Here is a 20521-nt window from a genome sequence, read left to right on the forward strand (position 1 = left end):
TGATACACTTTTAGCTGTTTTTTATTTTTGTAAGTCATTTTAAACCCTTTTTTGAGGCCCGGCCCCCCCCCCCCCCAATATATATATATACTGTATATATAGTGCTGTCAAACGATTAATCGCGATTAATCGCAACCAAAATAGAAATTTTTATTTACATAATATATGTGTGTGTACTGTGCACATTTATATATATAGAAATACACAAGCATGTGGTTGTATTAACGTTCCTCCTGAGGGCTCCTGAATTGGAAGTTGGGGCGTGGAAAGTTTCCGATTCCATAGCCTACAGCCATTCCTGCCACTGCTCCAATGCCTGCTGCTAGCATTGCCTTTTTTGCAAAGCCTTTGGATTTAGCAGAGGGACAATAGCCCATACTTTTCACTGTATTGGAGAAAGGCGAGCCACCCGTTCCAAACCTGCCACCTCCAAAGGAGCCTCCATAGCGTGGACTGAGGATCTTATTTTTGGGGTTCCAGTTGGGATATCCCCCTCCAATGGAAGGGTGTCCTCCTGGGTATCCGGGTATCCTCCCTGCAGTTCTCACCTGCTGGATACCAACCAGGGCTGTACCCACTTCTACCTGGATATTGGTTAGAGTAATAGAGTAACCCAGGATTCTGGTTGGGATATCCTGCTGGGTTGGATCCCCCTCTTCCCGGATACTGATTGGGGTTGCCACCAGCCGAAGGATAGCTGCCACCAGCTGGATAGGCACCTGCTCCAGGTTTCTGGTTGGGATATCCTGCTGGGTTGGATCCCCCTCTTCCTGGATACTGATTGGGGTTTCCACCAGCCGAAGGATAGCTACCGCCAGCGGGATAGCTACCTGCTCCAGGATTTTGATTGGGATATCCTCCTGGGCTGGATCCTCCTCTTCCCGGATACTGATTGGGGTTTCCACCAGCGGGATAGCTACCTGCTCCAAGATTTTGGTTGGGATATCCACCTGGGCTGGATCCCCCTCTTCCTGGATACTAATTGGGGTTTCCACCAGCCGAAGGATAGCTACCGCCAGCGGGATAGCTACCTGCTCCAGGATTTTGATTGGGATATCCTCCTGGGCTGGATCCTCCTCTTCCCGGATACTGATTGGGGTTTCCACCAGCGGGATAGCTACCTGCTCCAAGATTTTGGTTGGGATATCCACCTGGGCTGGATCCCCCTCTTCCTGGATACTAATTGGGGTTTCCACCAGCCGAAGGATAGCTACCGCCAGCGGGATAGCTACCTGCTCCAGGATTTTGATTGGGATATCCTCCTGGGCTGGATCCTCCTCTTCCCGGATACTGATTGGGGTTTCCACCAGCGGGATAGCTACCTGCTCCAAGATTTTGGTTGGGATATCCACCTGGGCTGGATCCCCCTCTTCCTGGATACTAATTGGGGTTTCCACCAGCCGAAGGATAGCTACCGCCAGCGGGATAGCTACCTGCTCCAGGATTTTGATTGGGATATCCTCCTGGGCTGGATCCTCCTCTTCCCGGATACTGATTGGGGTTTCCACCAGCGGGATAGCTACCTGCTCCAAGATTTTGGTTGGGATATCCACCTGGGCTGGATCCCCCTCTTCCTGGATACTAATTGGGGTTTCCACCAGCCGAAGGATAGCTACCGCCAGCGGGATAGCTACCTGCTCCAGGATTTTGATTGGGATATAGACAGCCTGATGCTTTGTTTATAGACTATTTGTGGGTGGCTGTTTGTTGTTTCACCTATCAATTCGTGTCGATAAAGTATAATAGGGTAAATCCTGTATAGTGATTTATCCTATATAGTACTTGCATAAAGCAAGTAGTGCATACACTTGTAGCTGTTATGTATCTTTGTAAGTCATTGTAAGCCCTCTTTTGAGGCATTTTGAGGCACGCCCCCCCCCCCCCCCAATATATATATATACTGTATATATAGTGCTGTCAAACGATTAATCGCGATTAATCGCAACCAAAATAGAAATTTTTATTTACATAATATATGTGTGTGTACTGTGCACATTTATATATATAGAAATACACAAGCATGTGGTTGTATTAACGTTCCTCCTGAGGGCTCCTGAATTGGAAGTTGGGGCGTGGAAAGTTTCCGATTCCATAGCCTACAGCCATTCCTGCCACTGCTCCAATGCCTGCTGCTAGCATTGCCTTTTTTGCAAAGCCTTTGGATTTAGCAGAGGGACAATAGCCCATACTTTTCACTGTATTGGAGAAAGGCGAGCCACCCGTTCCAAACCTGCCACCTCCAAAGGAGCCTCCATAGCGTGGACTGAGGATCTTATTTTTGGGGTTCCAGTTGGGATATCCCCCTCCAATGGAAGGGTGTCCTCCTGGGTATCCTCCCGCCTGTCCTGCAGTTCTCACCTGCTGGATACCAACCAGGGCTGTACCCACTTCTACCTGGATATTGGTTAGAGTAACCCCCTCCTGCAGGATTCTGGTTGGGATATCCTCCTGGGTTAACTCCGCCTCTTCCTGGATTGGGGTTTCCACCAGCCAAAGGATAGCTACCACCAGCAGGATAGCTACCTGCTCCAGGATTTTGATTGGGATATCCTCCTGGGCTGGATCCTCCTCTTCCCGGATACTGATTGGGGTTTCCACCAGCGGGATAGCTACCTGCTCCAAGATTTTGGTTGGGATATCCACCTGGGCTGGATCCCCCTCTTCCTGGATACTAATTGGGGTTTCCACCAGCCGAAGGATAGCTACCGCCAGCGGGATAGCTACCTGCTCCAGGATTTTGATTAGGATATCCTCCTGGGCTGGATCCCCCTCTTCCTGGATACCAATTGGTGTTGCCACCAGCTGAGGGATAGCTGCCACTAGTGTCTCTACCAGGATGCTGCTGGTTGGGGTAGCCTGGGTTACTTCCTGCACCAGGATTGGAGGGTTGCCTGGGATAGTTAGATTGAGTCTTGGTCCCCTGTGATGGCTTATTGGATGGCTTCTTGGAAGGGGTGCTCTTACCCCCTGTCTTTCATCCTGATGAATTGTGTAGCACTGCCATCAGAACCAAAACAAACAGTGCACGTTTGCCTAACTGCCCCATTTTGGTCCTAACAAATTGAGACACACTGAGTTAGTTTAAACTTGATATGCACACAATTCAGAGAAATAAGCTTACTGAAATCCATAGGCAATTTTACATATTATTACAAGACAAGGGCCTAATGGACACTGTATACAAGAGAGAAAGAGTGAACATTATAAATACTTGTGGAAGTGATTGCTGGAAAACAGATGCACTTAGGCATTTAGTTGCATTTATTAGAGATCTAAAAGGTCCATCATATTGTTTGGAAAATAAAATCATTAAAATTGAGTAGGTGTTTTCCACAGCACTAATGGAGGACCCTTTAGTATTCGGGAATTTCAAAGAGATGAAACACAAGAGAGTAATGGACAGGAAAGCATTCCTGTCTAGTAATATGGCCCTTCAGCACTTTCAACTTATCCATTTGGTGTCCATAACACACTTTAGGAGATTGTAACCCCCAAAAAATTATCTTGAAATGAAAGATACTGTAAAAGCCTGAAGTAAGCATACTCATTATATTATCCCTAATGTTGTACTGCTTCAAACATAAATGCTGAGAACAAAATCAACAAGAGTTACTGAACATAAAACATCTTGAACGAATAATCATTGCTGCTATTACATGTTTACAACCTTTAAATATGTTATATCAATGTTGCATGTAATATCAGCAATTTCATGTTTGGAGGTTTGAAGTTTAGACCTTCTTCTTTTATTAACATACATCTTAAGCATTTTTTCTTTGAGCAGATAGAAAAACGTATATATCATTTTAACATTAAGACATAAGGTTAATATTTACGTGAATTTGTCATTTTTAATCAAATGAAAGGTAATTTAAATGGTCCTGCAATATGACAATTTTTGTCTATATTTCACGTAGGGTCTGATTTTAAAAGAGGCAATAAATCAGTATTCATAATTATATGAGCTTCAAGTTACATGACAAATTACTACAATTTTTATCAAACTATTTTATTGTTCAGTTGTTTTTATGTCCTTTTTTTTTAAGGTTAGTATTTAGATTGGGTAATAGGTCATATGTACATATAAATCAGGGTTTACCAGAATAACATTTTAATGCATTAAATCAAATAAGTATTTTCAGTATTAAAGTAGCTTTAATATTATGTCCCCGTTTGTTGTATTCAATTCAAATGTCACATTACAAGTTTTCATACATCCAGATGTTTAGTAACATGAAAGCATTTACCTTACCATAAAGAGGTTGCTATAGAAGAACACGTCTCTTCAGCAGCTCAATAGAAATCATGTTGACTCCAGTCAAGAGACAGATATTGGTCTGGGGTGTGGCTTTATGTAATAATTTTCTCTGCTGCCTTACAGACAGCCCAGACTGGTATGCTGTTTTTGTGTGCATGACCATGACTGTTCAAAAACTTCGCACACATCCAGAAGAAATATAATCTGAATAATCAATTTGTCTAAAATTGTTTCAAAATTTTATTTACACATGAACTTTCATCTTCAGGCTACAAGATACACTTACAGCGTGTACAGAGTGTATGACTAAGCAGATTTTAAACATATTTACAAAAATACATAAACTCCAGACAAAATATATTCTGCAACTTAACCCAAATGTCCATATATTCTGTACATATAATGTGTGTGTGTGTGTGTGTGTGTGTGTGTGTGTGTGAATTAATTTTAAAAACTACCAAAACACTATATTTGCTACTATTTTCTATGAAACAACAATACAATTAATTGAACAAACTTTGTTAATGTTGTAACATTAAATTGAATAATTTTTGGGAAAAAAATATGTATATAATAAAAAGTTTTTTTAAAAAGCCCACTTTCACAATATAACTGTATTTGAAAACTATAATAATCTAAAATAATTAATAAAATAATTATAACTTACCCATGTGACAACTAGCCCCATACAAACACACACACACACACACATACATACTGTACACTACTGTTCAAAAGTTTGGGGTCGGTAATAATGTTTTTAAAAGTAGTCTCTTGCCAACATTTATTTAATCAAAAATACAGTAAAAATTGTAATAGTGTGAAATATTACAACTGATTTTTATTTTATGAACATTTTATGCCACTGTCACTTTTGATCAATTTAATGCAAAAAAAGCAATAATTTCTTAAAGAAAAAAATCATAGTGACCCGAAACGTTCAAAAAGTAGTGTACATATACAGTTTATAAAGACATTGGGGTTTAGAGTATTTCTTAACTTTGTCAGGAAAAGCTTAGATTATGGAAGAACTTTGAACGGCGAGCTGCATGCCAGTTTTCCGGCTCACTGCTTCGTCTCCTGTTTCCTTCTTTTTCTCTACGTCTGCGAGCGAGGTCTTCCTCTAACACCTGAACATAAACATACAACAGTCGTCATGTTTTTTCCCGATTAAAAAGCTTTAAACCTCTCATTTTTACTATTCCTATTACTATTTTATAATACCTCTTTTCTACACGCAAGCTTATCTCTCCATTCGTTGAGCTCCAGAGTGTGTTCATCCTCCAGAGCTTTGATCTTTTTCTTCTCCATGTCCACAAGAATTTGGAGCTTCTCATTCTAAAGTCCAAACACACAGACACTGAGAACCACATTCCCTCAACATGAAAACGCTGCAAGGTTGTTCCCAAGTTGACGCGGATGTACCTGAAGCTGCTGTAGTTCAGCTGCACTGGCATCACATTGCTCCTGCACCACTTTCAATTGGTTCTCATGACTCTCTTGAAGACTCTGTCTCTCTTGCTTCTGTCTTGCCTCCTCCTCTGACAAAAACTGAGAGGGCAAACCAGTTTTATTAAGTATAGGTTTAATTTACTACATGTTTCGTTTCTTCTGAATCCAAACCTGTGTGAGACGCTGTCGCTGCTCTGGACCACTCAGACCTTGCTTTTTGAGCTCCATCTTGAACTGATTCAAACAGGACTTTGCTTCAGCTTTTTGGGCCTTCTGGAAGGATACTCTCTCCTGGGCCTGCAATGACTTCTGCTCCTCCAGTAGAGCTTGCTGGAACCGAGACGCTCTCTCCTTATCCTACCATACGAGAGAACAGAACCACAGAAGACAGGGTAAGGCACAGAAAAATAAAGATAATGCTTTTGGGGGTTGCTGCATAATTTACCTTGTTGTGTCTCTTGGTCAGCTGCTGTCTTTGTAGGGAGTACTGCTCCTTCACCTGCTGTTTGAATAGATGGTACTTCTCCTGTAGATGGCGCTGTTCTAACTCCCAAATCACTGCCTCACGCGCTTGAGAAGGAAGGAAACAGTATGTTTAGAATCACATACTACTAATAACCTTCTTCTGTATACAGTATGTGTACAATGCACACTATTTATTTACTATTACAGTGCACAGTCAATTTTTCCACTTGTGTTATGTTGACAAAATTACATAATAATTCATTAATTGATTTATATTAAATAATATAATTATAATAATTTTACCACATTAAAAATAAAATAATGAATCAATTATGAATTTATTAATTTAAACTGTTATCATTCAAATAATTTCTCAAACTGAAAAAAATAACTTGAAATAAATATATAAATATTTTAATTCTTTTTTATTGGTAAAAGATGCCAATTATTTAATTCTCAATAAATAATTTCCCAAAAACTTTTTATTTAATTAATGTTTAAAATGTCATTAAATGTTACATCAAAATAATAAATACATCACTTTTTAATTTGACAAATCAGTGCATTTTAAAAATTGCATTTAAAAAGGATTTATCAATTTGTTATTTGTTGTTACATTTTTGATTACTGATTCCTTAATTTTATTTACTTTTCAAACTGACAAATTAATGCAATTTAAAATTTGTATTTGTAAAAATATCTATCAATTTATTATTTAGTGTTACATTTAACTATATTTTTAGGCATGGATTTGTCATATATCTAAGAACATTTATTTGTACGTTTAAGAAGCTATTTATTTAAATTTTTATTTCTAATTTAATTAACTGATCATTTATTTTATTTAATGTGGGACTCTTGGTTCAGATTTTTCAAATTTTCTTTGCACTAAGAAAAAAATTGTTCTTTTTAAGAACTCTTCATGAAAAGGTTCTTTGTGGAACCCAAAATTGTTCTTGTTTGGCATTATTGTGAAAACCCAGCTTCTGGAACCTTTATTTTTAAGAGTGTATTTTAAAGATTGATAAACTACATGCCATAAACCGTGATTTTGGTGCAAATGACATAATAAATAAGTGTATTAGCAGTGGCATATTTACCTCGCTTGAGCTGCTGAGATTTGACAGTAATCTCCCACTCCATGGAAGCCACCTTCCTCTTATGTTCCTGAACGCCCTTCTGCAGAGCTTCATTCAGCTCCTGCTGCTGCTTCTGCAGGAACCGCTGCTCCTAAAGCAGAAATAGACACACATCAGTGACTGTTTTCATGTGTTTGAGTCTAATGCAGTGTAAGTGTGGGTAAATGCAGCAGTCCGTACCTCTTTAGGGTCCGCTTTCAGTGCGCTGCTCTTGCGGCTCAGCTCTTTCTCCTGCTGGGCCTTGAGTCTGCGTGCGTCCTCCCTGAGCCGGGATGTGTGCTCAGCCTCCATCTGGCTGCTTTGCTGCTGGTACTGTTTCTCAAGTCTCTCAAGCTCACCGTCATAGTACTGCTTCTTGCTCTGCAACAGGACAAACATTCAAAAAACAAACAAGCATCTTTATTTCAAGTGCTCGTACTTACGCATATGAATATGATTAATAATAATCACATCATGCAGCTTTTTGAGGAGACTGTGCTAATACATTGATCATACTTACAATTCAGTATTATTCCTATGCTATTATAGGCTTTTGAATTAGCTTTATATTTTTATAATTTGTTTTCATTTTAGTTTGTTTTAGTATTTTTTATGTGCTTTTGTCATTTTTATTAATTTTTTTATACTTCAGTACAATATTAAAAATGTATTCGAAATAAATTTATTTTAGGTTTACTTCAACTTAAACTTACGTTATTACAGTTAATTGCCAAGGCAACTTTTGTCATGTCTGTTTTTCATATATATATATATATATATATATATATATATATATATATATATATATATATATATATATTAATCTATCAATCTATCGATTATAGGTTGTACTAGGAAAAAGTATTGCAATTTCATGCTAAACAGACAGATGCTAAATAGACCAAGTGCTTGCAGATGTCGTTTACAGTGTGTCTGGTCTCATCTGTGCATGTGGAGATCTGGGAAAGTCCATCTGGAGGCTTGAAGATGTGCCCAACGGACAGGACTCCTGCCCCATATGCTGAATGCCTCTGGGAGTGAATGCGTTAAAACACTTTACAGCCGGAATGGATCATATAAAAGCACAATAGCTGCAGTCTAACAATAGCCTGAAGAAAGAGGGCTTGCATTTCATCTAATATAACAGATACATGATTCATTTCCATTCATACCTGACCAGAGAGACGATCTCACCACTTCTTACACGCATGGTATCTAAATCGATATATAAAATATCGTCAACTACTGTGCAATGAAACTGTGAAAACAGACACAATCAATCATACATTCATAACCAGTTTTAGTAGGAGAGTGCGTGTGAATAAACTAAACATGCAGTTTATTTCCATATCAAATGCTCTTTTTAAATTCACATCATGTAGCAAAAATGGGTTTTCCTGCATGTTTTAAAGTTAAGCAGAACATTCAAAGGCAGTGATCGTAAAATACATCTATTTTCATTTCCTTATTTCTGAAAACACAAAGGACTCCTGGATATCTGTGAGCTGCAGCCCATATTCCGGAGCCTTCTGCTTCCTGGGTTTCTCTTTGATTGTAAGGCTGTGGCATTTCTTAGTTGCAAGATGTAACAGAGTGAGATGGAAGAAGCAGCCGGAGGCGGAAAACCTAGATTTTACCACTGTCTCCTCTCCTCTTTTACTCTCTCTCTCGTCCATGCCAGAGCTGAATTTCACCAGACAGGAAAGTATATGAGCTCAGCAACATGGCAGGTTCATAACATGATGAATTTCTATTAGTTTAGCCTCTTAAAAAACACTCAGCTCACTATTGCTTTAAAACTTCTTTAGTAACCTCTTAATATGTACTGCTAGACGCTAAAATATTTCTCTAGAAATTCTGACAACTCGGACTTTACAAAATAGTGTTGCAAATTTGTCAAAAACCCTTATAATTGTACATAAACTGCTCTGTAGCGCCCTCTACTGACAGAACTATTGCTGACATTAAAGACCATCTGAGTCCTTTTAAAATAAAACCTCTTGCACAAACAGATAAACTAAATTTATATAATATTTAGAATTTATTTTATTTTAGCTTTATTTCAATTAACAATAACCATTTTTAATAGTTTTAGTTTTGCCCAGTAAACAATAAAAAGGCAAAAATCCTTTTTTAGTTGACAGTTTTCCACTTGTGTTATGCTGACAAAATTACATAATACTTAATTAATTAATTTATATTAAATAATATAATTAGAATAATCAATACAATTATTAAAAAATGCAAAAAAAAATTAAGAGTTCATATGCAAAAACAGATAACTGTGTTAAAAAAAACGTTTTGTCCTGCATTCCAATTAATGTTGGGTTGTTTTGGTTAAATAATAATAACAAAAAAAATACAACAATAAAAACATGATAACACGATAAAAAACATGATTTAAGAAAATTAATAAAAACGGAGTTATCTGTTTTTGCAAATAAACTCTTCAAATAATAAAACAAATTCTTTGTGTGTTACAAGTGAATTTAGGAACTGTACATTAATGTACAGTATGAAAAATTGAAATGTGCTTCAGAATCTGCTTTGCAAAACTAAGTCCTTGCATGTCAAAGTAACATTAGTAAAGTTTTTTGTATAAAGGGCATGTTAGTACTTCAGTCAAGAACCCGAATGGAAACATTTCTGTTTAATAGCACGTCTTAAGTTGTTAACTGAGGCCAAAGGGCTTTGGTGCTTGTGGCTTACAGTCATCTCTTGTTCTATGTGGCGGAACATCTGCTCTCGCTGCTGCTGTAGTTTCTGTTCAAGCTGGCCATGTTCTCTCTGCTCTTCTCTCTGCAAGAGTTTCAACGCACGCAGTTCCTGCCGTCTGAAAACACCCAAGAAGTTATGAATGTGACCCGTCCATTCATCCATGTCCACTATAAAGCATAAAGACTCATTACCTGCTGCAGCGCATTTGTTGCTCCTTCTTGTCTCCCTCACTAAACACTTTGGAAGTGGTGACACTGATCTCACGACCGTCCACCATAAATTTACGTGTCCTTTTAACGGTTCGCCTGCTTGGGTGCAATTCCTGAATTAATACAAAAAGAGAACAGTTCGTACATGTTGAATTAGCCTGGTAGTTTTTAGGTCGACGTTTATTTCATACTTACCCCTTCAATTCCAAGAGACAGTGGAGGCTCAGTAGGGGAAAGAGGGGCAATTGTGTCTTCATTAGATTCCTTAGGTGTGGATCCATTCGATTCATGAGGTGGTATTAAGTCTACATTTTTCAAGCCATTTGCAAGTGGCCTTTCTTGCTCATTTTTGTCCTCTTGAACTGCAATCATCACTTCCTTTTTCAACTTTGGTCCAAAAACATCTGTTGTATCTTCACCAGGAAGTTTTGATTGCTCTTCTGTAACGTTCTGTATACTAGTATCCATGTGAAGCTCTTGTTCAGGTTCTTCTTCTTTCTTTTCAGAACAGACTTCTGTTGGACTTGCTCCGTCTTGATCACCAGCAGCATCTCTTTCATTACCAATGATGATATTTTCTCCTTCAGAACTGGTGTCTTCTTTATTTTGACATGGTATCTCTGCCATCTGTGAACTAGTGGTCATCTCATCTTGGGTTGGTATTTCTACCTCCTCGTCAGATTTTCTTGTGTTCTCGCTGTTTTCGTTTCTTGAGTCTAAATCTTCATGATCAACCTCCACGGAAACATCTTCCTTGTTGGATGAATGCTCTTCTTCCTCTGTTTCTGTACAAAGATCTTGGTCTTTTTCACAGCGTTCCTCTTCCTCAGACTTTTCATTGCTTGAGTTGACTTCTTCATGGCCTATCTCAGTAGTAACATGCTCTTCCTTGACAGCTTCATTGACATCCTCACACTCTACCTTCATGGTAATGTCATCTTCATTGGCGGTTATATCTTCTTCTTTCCCTACATCAAAGTCCTTGCCATTTTCACTGATTTCCTCTTTTGTTGCATCCACAGTTCCTCCATCTGTCTCCAGTTCTCCTGGTTCTTCTACATCTTCCTCGGTTCTTCCTTCAACAGCATCATTTTCTGATGGTTCAGTTGTCTGTTGAGCTTTTTTGAGGTCAGAAACTTCATCGGGAACATTATTAGAAGGCATCTCTACGGTTAAGATTTTGTTTATATCTAAAGCAGGAGGAGAATTGCACATTTTCAAAGGACAGGCCAAATCAAGGTACTCATATTTATAATTTCCCTCATTCTTTTCAGTCCTTTTAGCTAGTGGTGTTTCCAAACACAAAGCTGCAATCGGTGTGCTTTCTGGATGTGGTCTTCTTTCCCTACATCAAAGTCCTTGCCATTTTCACTGATTTCCTCTTTTGTTGCATCCACAGTTCCTCCATCTGTCTCCAGTTCTCCTGGTTCTTCTACATCTTCCTCGGTTCTTCCTTCAACAGCATCATTTTCTGATGGTTCAGTTGTCTGTTGTGCTTTTTTGAGGTCAGAAACTTCATCGGGAACATTATTAGAAGGCATCTCTACGGTTAAGATTTTGTTTATATCTAAAGCAGGAGGAGAATTGCACGTTTTCAAAGGACAGGCCAAATCAAGGTACTCATATTTATAATTTCCCTCATTCTTTTCAGTCCTTTTAGCTAGTGGTGTTTCCAAACACAAAGCTGCAATCGGTGTGCTTTCTGGATGTGCTGTGTCTTTGTTGATAATAGCAGGTGTCTGGAGGGATTTCCAAAATGTTTGGTCATTGTTTCCTGAATCATCAGACTTCACATTTTCCTTATCAGCATCAGTGTCCTCCTTGGTGAGATCTAGTGTTTCCTTTTCAGAGGAATCTGTTGGTAACTCTGTTTGTGGTGGTGTGCTTGAGTTGTTTGAGGTCTGGGCTACCTCCTTGTCAGTTTCTACTTTAGCTTCCTTGTCTTTGGTATCAGCAGCCTCATTACCTGGAGCGTCAACTAAGTCAGATGTTTGCTCCTTCAGTTTGTCAGTGCTTTCACTTTCTTTGCCATCTGAAGGGCAAGTTTCCACAGTTCCCACAGCTGCACTTGAAACTTCTGAGTCCTTACTTCCTTGAAGAGGTGGATTGTCACCCCAGAATGCAGATTTGCGACGGGAGCCTCCAGTAAAAAACGAGAGGAGATTTCCTGGAACCGAGAGGCGTCTTGCCCTCTTCTGAGCTTTGTCTGTGGCCTGGGAAGCCCTGCGGGTTACTTTCACCTCAGCTATTGGCGCCAAGTTGGTGGGAGATTGAGGAACAGCATCTGGAACAGAGGTTTTCTGAGGGGTCTCAGGTTCTTGTGGTCCTTGTTCTTCAACTGCTTGTCCTGGTTGTGGCACTGTTTGCTCTGACTCTGCAGCAATCATCTCCTTCGCAGAACAATCGAGATCTAATAAAGACTGCAGATGAAAAGATGCAGAAAAAGATGTATTAAGCTGTGTACTGCTACACACATGGATTATGTTTATTTGACAGGTCCAACTAAAGGTGATAATGACTTTTAAATATGTCATGTGGTATAACCAAAAATCATGATTTATGTTTTATTTTTTTAATTACACCACTGCTCAAAAGTTTGGGGTCCTAGGTTGAATTTACTTAATAACTACATAGTAAAAACAGTAATATTGTTAAATAGTATTACAACTTAAAATAACTGTTTTCTATTTTAATATATTTTTTAAAGTGTAATTTATTCCTGTGATGCAAAGCTACATTTTCAGCATCATTACTCCAGTCTTCAATGTAATCCTTCAGAAAGCATTCTAATATGCTGATTTGGTGCTCAATAAACATTTCTTAGTAATATCAATTTTGAAAACAGTTGTGCTGCTTAATATTTTTGTGGAAAATGTCCTACATTTTTTTCAGGATTCTTTGATGAATAGAAAGTTCAAAATAGCAGCATGTTCTTGTCATTGACCTATGTATTTACCTCAGCCTCTATGACCTCAGTGACCTCTGCTTTGGCCTCAGCGATGAGTTCTTTGAGGGCTCGTCCGTCTCGTCCCGCATAAGAGAAAGGATGGGCCATGAGCTGTTGGGCTCCCCAACGAGACTCGGGATTCTTCTGCAAGGTTCTCCGTAGAAAATCTTGGAAATGTGATGACCTGACGGCAAAAATCAAGATAAAGCTTAAGCCGAAATCCCAGCAGATCTAGAGAGGGGATGAGGAAGCGGCGACTCACCATTGGCGAGGATTGGAGAGTGTGGGTGGTGGAGATTTGGTGATCTTCAGCAAGACCCTCATGGGGTTGAGAGAATGATGAGGAGGCTCCATCTCAGCGGCCTCAATTAAAGTGATGCCTAATGACCAGATGTCAGCTTTAGTCGTGTAGGGATTGTCTTTTGATGTTTCACACATAATCACCTCAGGCGCCATCCTTGAAAGACAAAATATTATGATCTAAAGTTCATTGGCAGGAGGGTTGTATAAAGTAAAGGAATCACTATTCCTTAAGCATAATTTAATTGTTTCTTTTTGTGAGGTTCAATAGGTAGGCCTATAGTTTACCCAAAATGATCATTCTGTCTCATGTTGATCTGTTCAAGTTTTTTCTTGTATCTAATAACATAAAGGTGAGCATACGATGACAGCAAGAGCATTTGACCAAGCGTAAGAGAGTCTCACCAGTATGGAGTTCCAATGAAAGTTGATCGTTTTTGGATGGTATTGTCATTTTTTGCAGACACACCAAAGTCAGCTGTATGAAAGAGAATATAAATAAATAAAGCACAGACTGTATTTAGACCAAAAATGTGAGAGGCCAGTATATCTGTACCAAGTTTGACTTGTCCATCCATGGTGAGCAGAATGTTGCCCGCCTTCAGGTCTCTGTGTATAATGTGATGCTGGTGCAGGTAAGACAGAGCCTGCAGAGACTGACAGCACACTTCACTGATCTGCTGCTCTGTAAGGCCACGCTCCAGTTCTGAAACACACGCAGTATGGATAAATTATGATAATGCCATAAAGATACTACCATGAATGAATGATTGAAAAGTGTCAAGTCACCCACCCAACATGATATCATCCAGAGCGCCTCCAGGACAGTACTCGATCAGGATCTAAAAAGACAAAGCATACAGATACGCTAAAAAAATTATAGTCAAGCTATATAAGAATGTGTCTTTATTTATGCAGACTTTTAGAAAGTAAAAACCAGTGTTGGGGGTAGCGCATTACAAGTAACGCAAGTTACGTAATCAGATTACTTTTTTCAAGTAACTAGTAAAGTAACTTTTACATTTACAAGAAAATATCGAAGTTACTTTTTCAAATAGGTAATTCAAGTTACTTTGTTTTCATTAAAAAACAAAAAAGCAGGCCCAGCCCAAGTGACAAACATGATGTAAAAGTAATGTAATGCATTACTTTCCATGAAAAAGTAACTAAGTAACGCAATTTTTATGGAATAACGCAATATTGTGATGCATTATTTTATAAGTTACTTTCCCCAACACTGGAAAAAACCCTCCCACACCTGTTTAAAAAAAGTTGTCTTTAGAAAAGCTGTCTTTTTTTAAGCTTCCAATATAGTTTTGTATTTATAGTCCATATAAATAAACGAGGGAAAAAAGACTTCTGGTAAATTTGTTATAAACATTATCTCTCCACACATAAAAGTGTAGCTGTAGCTGAGGGGAAAAATACCTAGGCCTATAAACAGATGTTCCTTACCCACAGCCAGCCCTCAAAGAAGATGGCGTCCAGCAACGATATGATGTTTGTATGGCGACAGGATGCTAGGATGTCTATCTCAGTGATGTAGTCATCCAGCTGCTCTTCACTGCGCACTTCAATCACTTTAACAGCTGCCAGGACCCCCGTAGTCTGATTCTGTGTCTATGATCAACAGTTTAATATACTGTAACACTTGCCTTTGTCATTTCTAACAAAAGTGCAAGAAAGTTATCAGAAGTTATGAAAGCTGGGAAGCAGAACTTAACAGCTGTACAGATGCAGGCCACGATGCAAAAAGATATACACACTGCAAAGATGCTGAAAGTTGTACAACTGCAAGTTGCAATTCATTTTCAGAAAGCTATGCAGAAAGAGGTTGATATGAGATTGAAATTGCTAACAGGAAGCTATCTTTGATCTTTCACATTTTGGTTTAACAGGAAGTTGCCTAACCACAGTGAAGTCCTAAAGCTCCATTTTCTGTCACCTTAGAAACCTATAAATAAACAATGTTTTAATAAACATGGTTTTCATAAAGGCTGCACTGTCTTACATTTCTACTTATTGGTTTATTTAAAATAAAGTTTAATGAATTGTTCAAATGAAGTGTTTTCTAGATCTACACCAGGGGTGTCCAAACTCGGTCCTGGAGGGCCGGTGTCCAGAAGAGTTTAGCTCCAACCCTAATTAAACACACCTGATCCAGCTAATCAAGCTCTCACTAGGCATACTAGAAACTTAAAGGCAGGTGTGTTGAGGAAAGTTGGAGCTAAACTCTCCAGGACACCGGCCCTCCAGGACCGAGTTTGGGCACCCCTGATCTACACAGTAAATATTTAGGTAGACTGCATTAAAATGGATTATCTACAAACTGTTTCATTTGTTGACACATTATGTATATATACATGTGTTCGTTATGTAATGTAGTGACATCACAACAATGATCATGTTGACATCCTAAACCACAAATTATGTATCTCATCATCCACAAACATTCGGTCCTCCCCTGCCGTTCCCTTATGGTTACTTTTGAGAACCAAATAATAACATTCTACTAGGAATGTTCTCTGAAGATTCTTTTTGTAACCAAAGAATTTCCAAAACTTTCTGGGAACCAAAAAAAAAGTTCAGAATTTCAGGCTACATCATTACACCAATAGTTGGCGTTAAATGACGATTTTAAGAAACTGATTAATTTGGGCACGAAAAAACATTCTGAGATGCAAGTCTCAATAATAACTGCAATATTGTTTCTAAAATGTGAGTTACTCAATATTAACTATTTGTTTATTGATCTTTTGAGTAAAGAATCACAATTGCAGTCGTGCTGTTGTTCTGAATTTCAGCGTCTGTGAATCGGCTGTATGCATTCGCAAATAATATTGTGAACAATGTACTATTTTCTTACCCGTGTCGTGTGATATTTATATATTTATGGATATATATATATATATATTTGGTAGTTAAACGTAGATTTATTCCTAATATAATATCAATGGGGTCAAACAGTGTGATAAAAGTTCTCGTTTTTAAATTCGATTCTATTAACTTTTAATAATTCTTGTAATTTAGCATGAGCATGAAATGTTGAAAGAGGTAGTCTGAGCAAGATACAGTCACTTGCAGAACTGTATTTGTCACTTTAGTTGACATGCCAGTCTGAAGAGGGAGGGATTTCCTTGAAATGACATGAGATTAGATCAGGCTATGCCACTTTAAAGGCCCAGACTAGTTTTATTATTTTTTAAACATGCAATGCTTTTATTTATAATCTTAAATTCCTTTAAACCCTTAAAAACAGTTTGAATTAAATGACCCGAGATAAATATATCACAAGAGTGTTCTGCTATTTTGCATTTAACAGAAAACTGAACCTCATGATTGGTCCCCCTTACCTTATAGACCTTCCCAAAAGCGCCATCTCCCAGTTCTCCCATAGTCTCCCATGTCTGGTGTGGATCCACATCCCTCTTCAGGTTTTCGTAGTGCCGAACTCGCTTTTTCTCCACACCCAACCGAAAGATTCGCATCAGGAGGGAGGCCATGGCTCCCTCCCTTTAAATTCACCCCAACTCCTTAAGAAATCCCAGTCCTTTTCAGTCAGTCGGTGGTCCTTGATGTCTCCTTCAACAATCAGAACCCCTGCCCAAACTAAAAACAACACAAAAGACAACCGTCTGAACCTCTCCAAGGCAAAGATGCTTTTGATTGTCACGTCGCTCCTCATGCACACCTCAGAGCACGACAGGAAGCTGCAAGTAGCAACCACATCCTTCAAAAATATGGGCCACAATAATGTGTAGGACGTGCACCTCGTCTGTAGAGATGTACTTTCGGTTTGTGCCATCTATTGTAGTGTGTTTTCAGCAGCCATAGTGCCATTACTTGTGTAAGAAAGCATAATGATTTAGATAAATAGATTTGAATGATTGGTTTCAGGATGAATGTGTTGTGTTCTGTTTTACAGAAAGGCAGAGATTTTTCTGTGCAGTAAGATGTACTGTGTTCACATGGCCCTATTCTTACTAATGGTTTCAAAACCAAACTTAGTAACAGCGTTTTAACAATGTTTTAGGGGATCCCCAAATTGTACATACTGTACACCTACTAGCTTAAAATCAATCACATCGTCTAATTTTTTTACAAAAAAATCCATCATGGGTCTTGAAACAGGTCATCAATATGATTTTCCACTGTTGGCTCTGTTTACTGACATGTGTAGGATGATCTGAGAGATGTAGTCCTACACTTTAACCAGTAGATGGTTCTACTTTCACATATTTAACATATTTAACCACATTTAAAAGTCTGACATGAAATAATAGTCTGATTTATTTTATTTTATTTATTTTTTTATTAATGGAACATTTATTGAACCATTTTAGAAACTGTAAAAAAGTATTCATTTATTTATTTGTTTGTTTGTTTGTTTTTTTAATGACACTAGTTTTTTTGGAGTGTCATTTTTGATGCATCAGGCTTTTATGGCGCATATAGTATGAGAAAATGGAGCTCTATTCAAGGAGGAAAAACATCTCAGTGTTATTCAGAGACTCAAACTGAGCAAAAATATGAATAAATGGGGTTCAGGTGTTATTATATGGCCAAAAAGTATGATGAAATTCTGATGGCTTGCGATGTAAATCAGATCTTTATAACAGTAAAACAGTTAAAAAAAAAGGGAAGACTACTTAAAATGCTTACTGTATATCAGTTGTCACTCTATATTTCCCAATGTTATGTCTTAATAAGATGACATGTAAATGCTTTGTTTTATGATCAAAGCTCTGTAGTTTTTATTATGAGGAGCAAAATATATAATGCAATGAAATCCAATGATGATTGAGATAGGAAAAATAAATGTTCCTCAAAAGCCTAATGCATCATATTTGATAGGCTTTAACATTATTTCTCTAAAAAAAAAAGATATATATATGGACGTAATAAAGTGTTTATTTTGAAATATGACTAACAATATTAAAATTATTCTTACATACCATTGTCTGAACTAGTTACTACTAGTCTACATTATGAACTAGTCTGGCCAACTAGAAGTAATTTATGTAACTTATGTATAATAATAAATAAATAAAATAGAAACAAAAACAGATGACTAACTTGTTAGCAGATCATGCATCTGGCCACAGTATATGCAGGGGTCTCAAAAATGACTTTAAGTCACTTAAAATGTACGTATTTTATTTTTATACATAACAAAATATCAAACTAGTGGCATCTGCAAATAAATGCTCTTAACTAGAGCTTCATTCCTTACTTTACTGAGCCTTTCCCTCCAACGACTTATAACCAACATTTACGAAAGTAAGTTATTTTAGTGGATGACGTATGAAGTCAGTTCAGTTGAGTCAGTTCCAGCAGAGTAACCACAGATGTAGTTTATCAAATTAATTATGAACACTAATGTGGGACAACAGTCAGAACGTGCCTAAATATTCTTTTGTCTTTATTTTTAATAATGTTTATTCATTTAAAATCCTTCAAATTCCCATAAAACGCTTTCTTGAAAATCAGTGGCACTATGTTTCATATTTTATCTTATTCAAAGAAATGTATACAGTTTGATTCTGGCTTTAAATGGTCTAACACTTTTGGGTCACTTTGGCTGTTTATACATTAGTAAACATATTGTTTCAATATCTAACATGTTCAAACTTGCTTATGCTTAAAATTGTTTAATGTGTCAAAGTTTGAAAGACAAATGCAAGATATGCCTTTGGCATGCCCTATTTCTCACCTTGGTTAAATAGCCTATATTCTCCCAGCACTTATATATGTGACATTCAGAGTCGTCTATGACTTCACAGTTGATGATCTTGTTTCAAAATACATCCAACTCAACATTTTGAAACTCGAGACAAAGCAATAAAGGCATGAATTTCAGTAGACAAAAAAATAATGGAAAAACAGCTCAATTTTCCACAGTTGTGTCATTGATTTATTTGTCACATCCTCAGTATACACTCTTAAAAATAAAGGTGCTTCAAAAGGTTCTTCAAGCGATGCCATAGAAGAACCATTTTTGGTTCCACAAAGAACCATTCAGTCAAAGGTTCTTTAAAGAACCATCTCTTTCTTACCTTTTTGTAATCTGAAGAACCTTCTTTCGCCACAAAGAACCTTTTGTGAAACAGAAAGGTTCTTCAGATGTTAAAGGTTCTTTATGGAACCATTTAGACAAAAAGGTTCTTCTATGGCATCGTGAAGCACCTTTATTTTTAAGAGTGTAGAAGCACTAGGAATGGTTGTGAGAAATTATCTTAAACATGCATGAATGATCAACGCCCTGTCAGGTTTTCATGGGAGACTTTAAAGAAGTTAAGAAGTCTTGTGGCCAGCCTCACGCAGGCTAACTGTACCAGCATGAGCAGTGTAAGTCCTGGCCTAATGCTCCACTGAACTAATCTGAGGAATGAGAACTTGGATGACATTCCTGCTAATCAGCTTGTTTAAATAGTCAAACTAAAAACCACAGAGAAGACATCTCCCATCAACCATTGAACAGCATTCCAGAGGAATCACAGGCTGTGCATACAGTCAAAGTACATGGTGGAGAACCGTGGCGAGGCTTGCACCTCAAACGCTAAATTTATAAAAGCACAACATTTTCAAACTCTTTGATGCCAAGGACTCCTGAATAGCATGACTCCTAATATAAAAAGCAACTATACAAGACAAATCTATTGAAAATATTATGTGTAGTTTTGTTTTTTTTAAACAAAAACGAAATACTACGGAGACTGTAAAGGGACAGAGATGGAAAGAAAATGATATTCAAACGCTGTTGCTCTTCCGAAAGTTCTCCATTCCTTGAGAAACCATGCGACCGAATGTAAAGGTTTCGAATCTTTCAAAAGTTTCTCAGGTCAGGGTAAATGTTTTATGAGTGGACTTTCTTGAGGGAACGCGAAAGTTTTGCAAGTGACATTTTGCGCAAAAGTGTTTGAGCAAATTGAAAGCGAACGCACTGTTTCTTGGGGGAACACAAAAGTTTAACAGGCAAATGCTAATTTTTTGCAAGCTAATGCAATGTTTCTCAGGGAAAAGTTTAAGTTTTGAGACCTAATATAAAGTTTTA

At 37.8% G+C, this 20521-nt stretch overlaps 1 protein-coding gene and 1 pseudogene across 1 annotated transcript; both read right to left on the reverse strand.

The window, feature by feature from the left end:
* The window catches only part of LOC107572710 (calcium-binding protein P-like), a 5049-nt pseudogene extending 205 nt beyond the window's left edge, over window positions 1-4844 (reverse strand).
* A 287-nt stretch (window positions 4845-5131) lies between these two features.
* LOC107572716 (serine/threonine-protein kinase 10-like) lies at window positions 5132-17133 on the reverse strand. The gene is made up of 18 exons (XM_016259148.1): window positions 16821-17133; window positions 14923-15087; window positions 14261-14309; window positions 14024-14173; window positions 13873-13945; window positions 13430-13624; window positions 13177-13351; window positions 11584-12640; window positions 10416-11182; window positions 10203-10333; window positions 10003-10126; window positions 7495-7674; window positions 7276-7405; window positions 6156-6280; window positions 5882-6067; window positions 5684-5809; window positions 5483-5596; window positions 5132-5388 (listed from the first exon to the last, which is right to left on the reverse strand). Exons 1-18 carry the CDS (start codon window positions 16968-16970, stop codon window positions 5263-5265), a joined length of 4023 nt encoding a protein of 1340 aa, XP_016114634.1. The 5' UTR covers window positions 16971-17133; the 3' UTR covers window positions 5132-5262.
* Window positions 17134-20521: the final 3388 nt, after the last annotated feature.

Source organism: Sinocyclocheilus grahami, unplaced genomic scaffold (genome assembly GCF_001515645.1).
Source record: "Sinocyclocheilus grahami isolate Dianchi unplaced genomic scaffold, SAMN03320097.WGS_v1.1 scaffold1800.1, whole genome shotgun sequence".
Classification (NCBI taxonomy): Eukaryota; Metazoa; Chordata; class Actinopteri; order Cypriniformes; family Cyprinidae; genus Sinocyclocheilus; species Sinocyclocheilus grahami.

What these genes read in the sequence shown, in the direction of transcription:
- LOC107572716 (XM_016259148.1), bottom strand. Translation starts at nt 16,970, where the DNA reads ATGGCCTCCCTCCTGATGCGAATCTTTCGGTTGGGTGTGGAGAAAAAG. An exon ending in CTTTTGGGAAGGTCTATAAG is followed by an intron (nt 15,088 to 16,820) that starts GTAAGGGGGACC and finishes TGTTGATCATAG; the next exon opens with ACACAGAATCAGACTACGGG. An exon ending in TTCATTGGAACTCCATACTG is followed by an intron (nt 13,625 to 13,872) that starts GTGAGACTCTCT and finishes TTGTCTTTCAAG; the next exon opens with GATGGCGCCTGAGGTGATTA.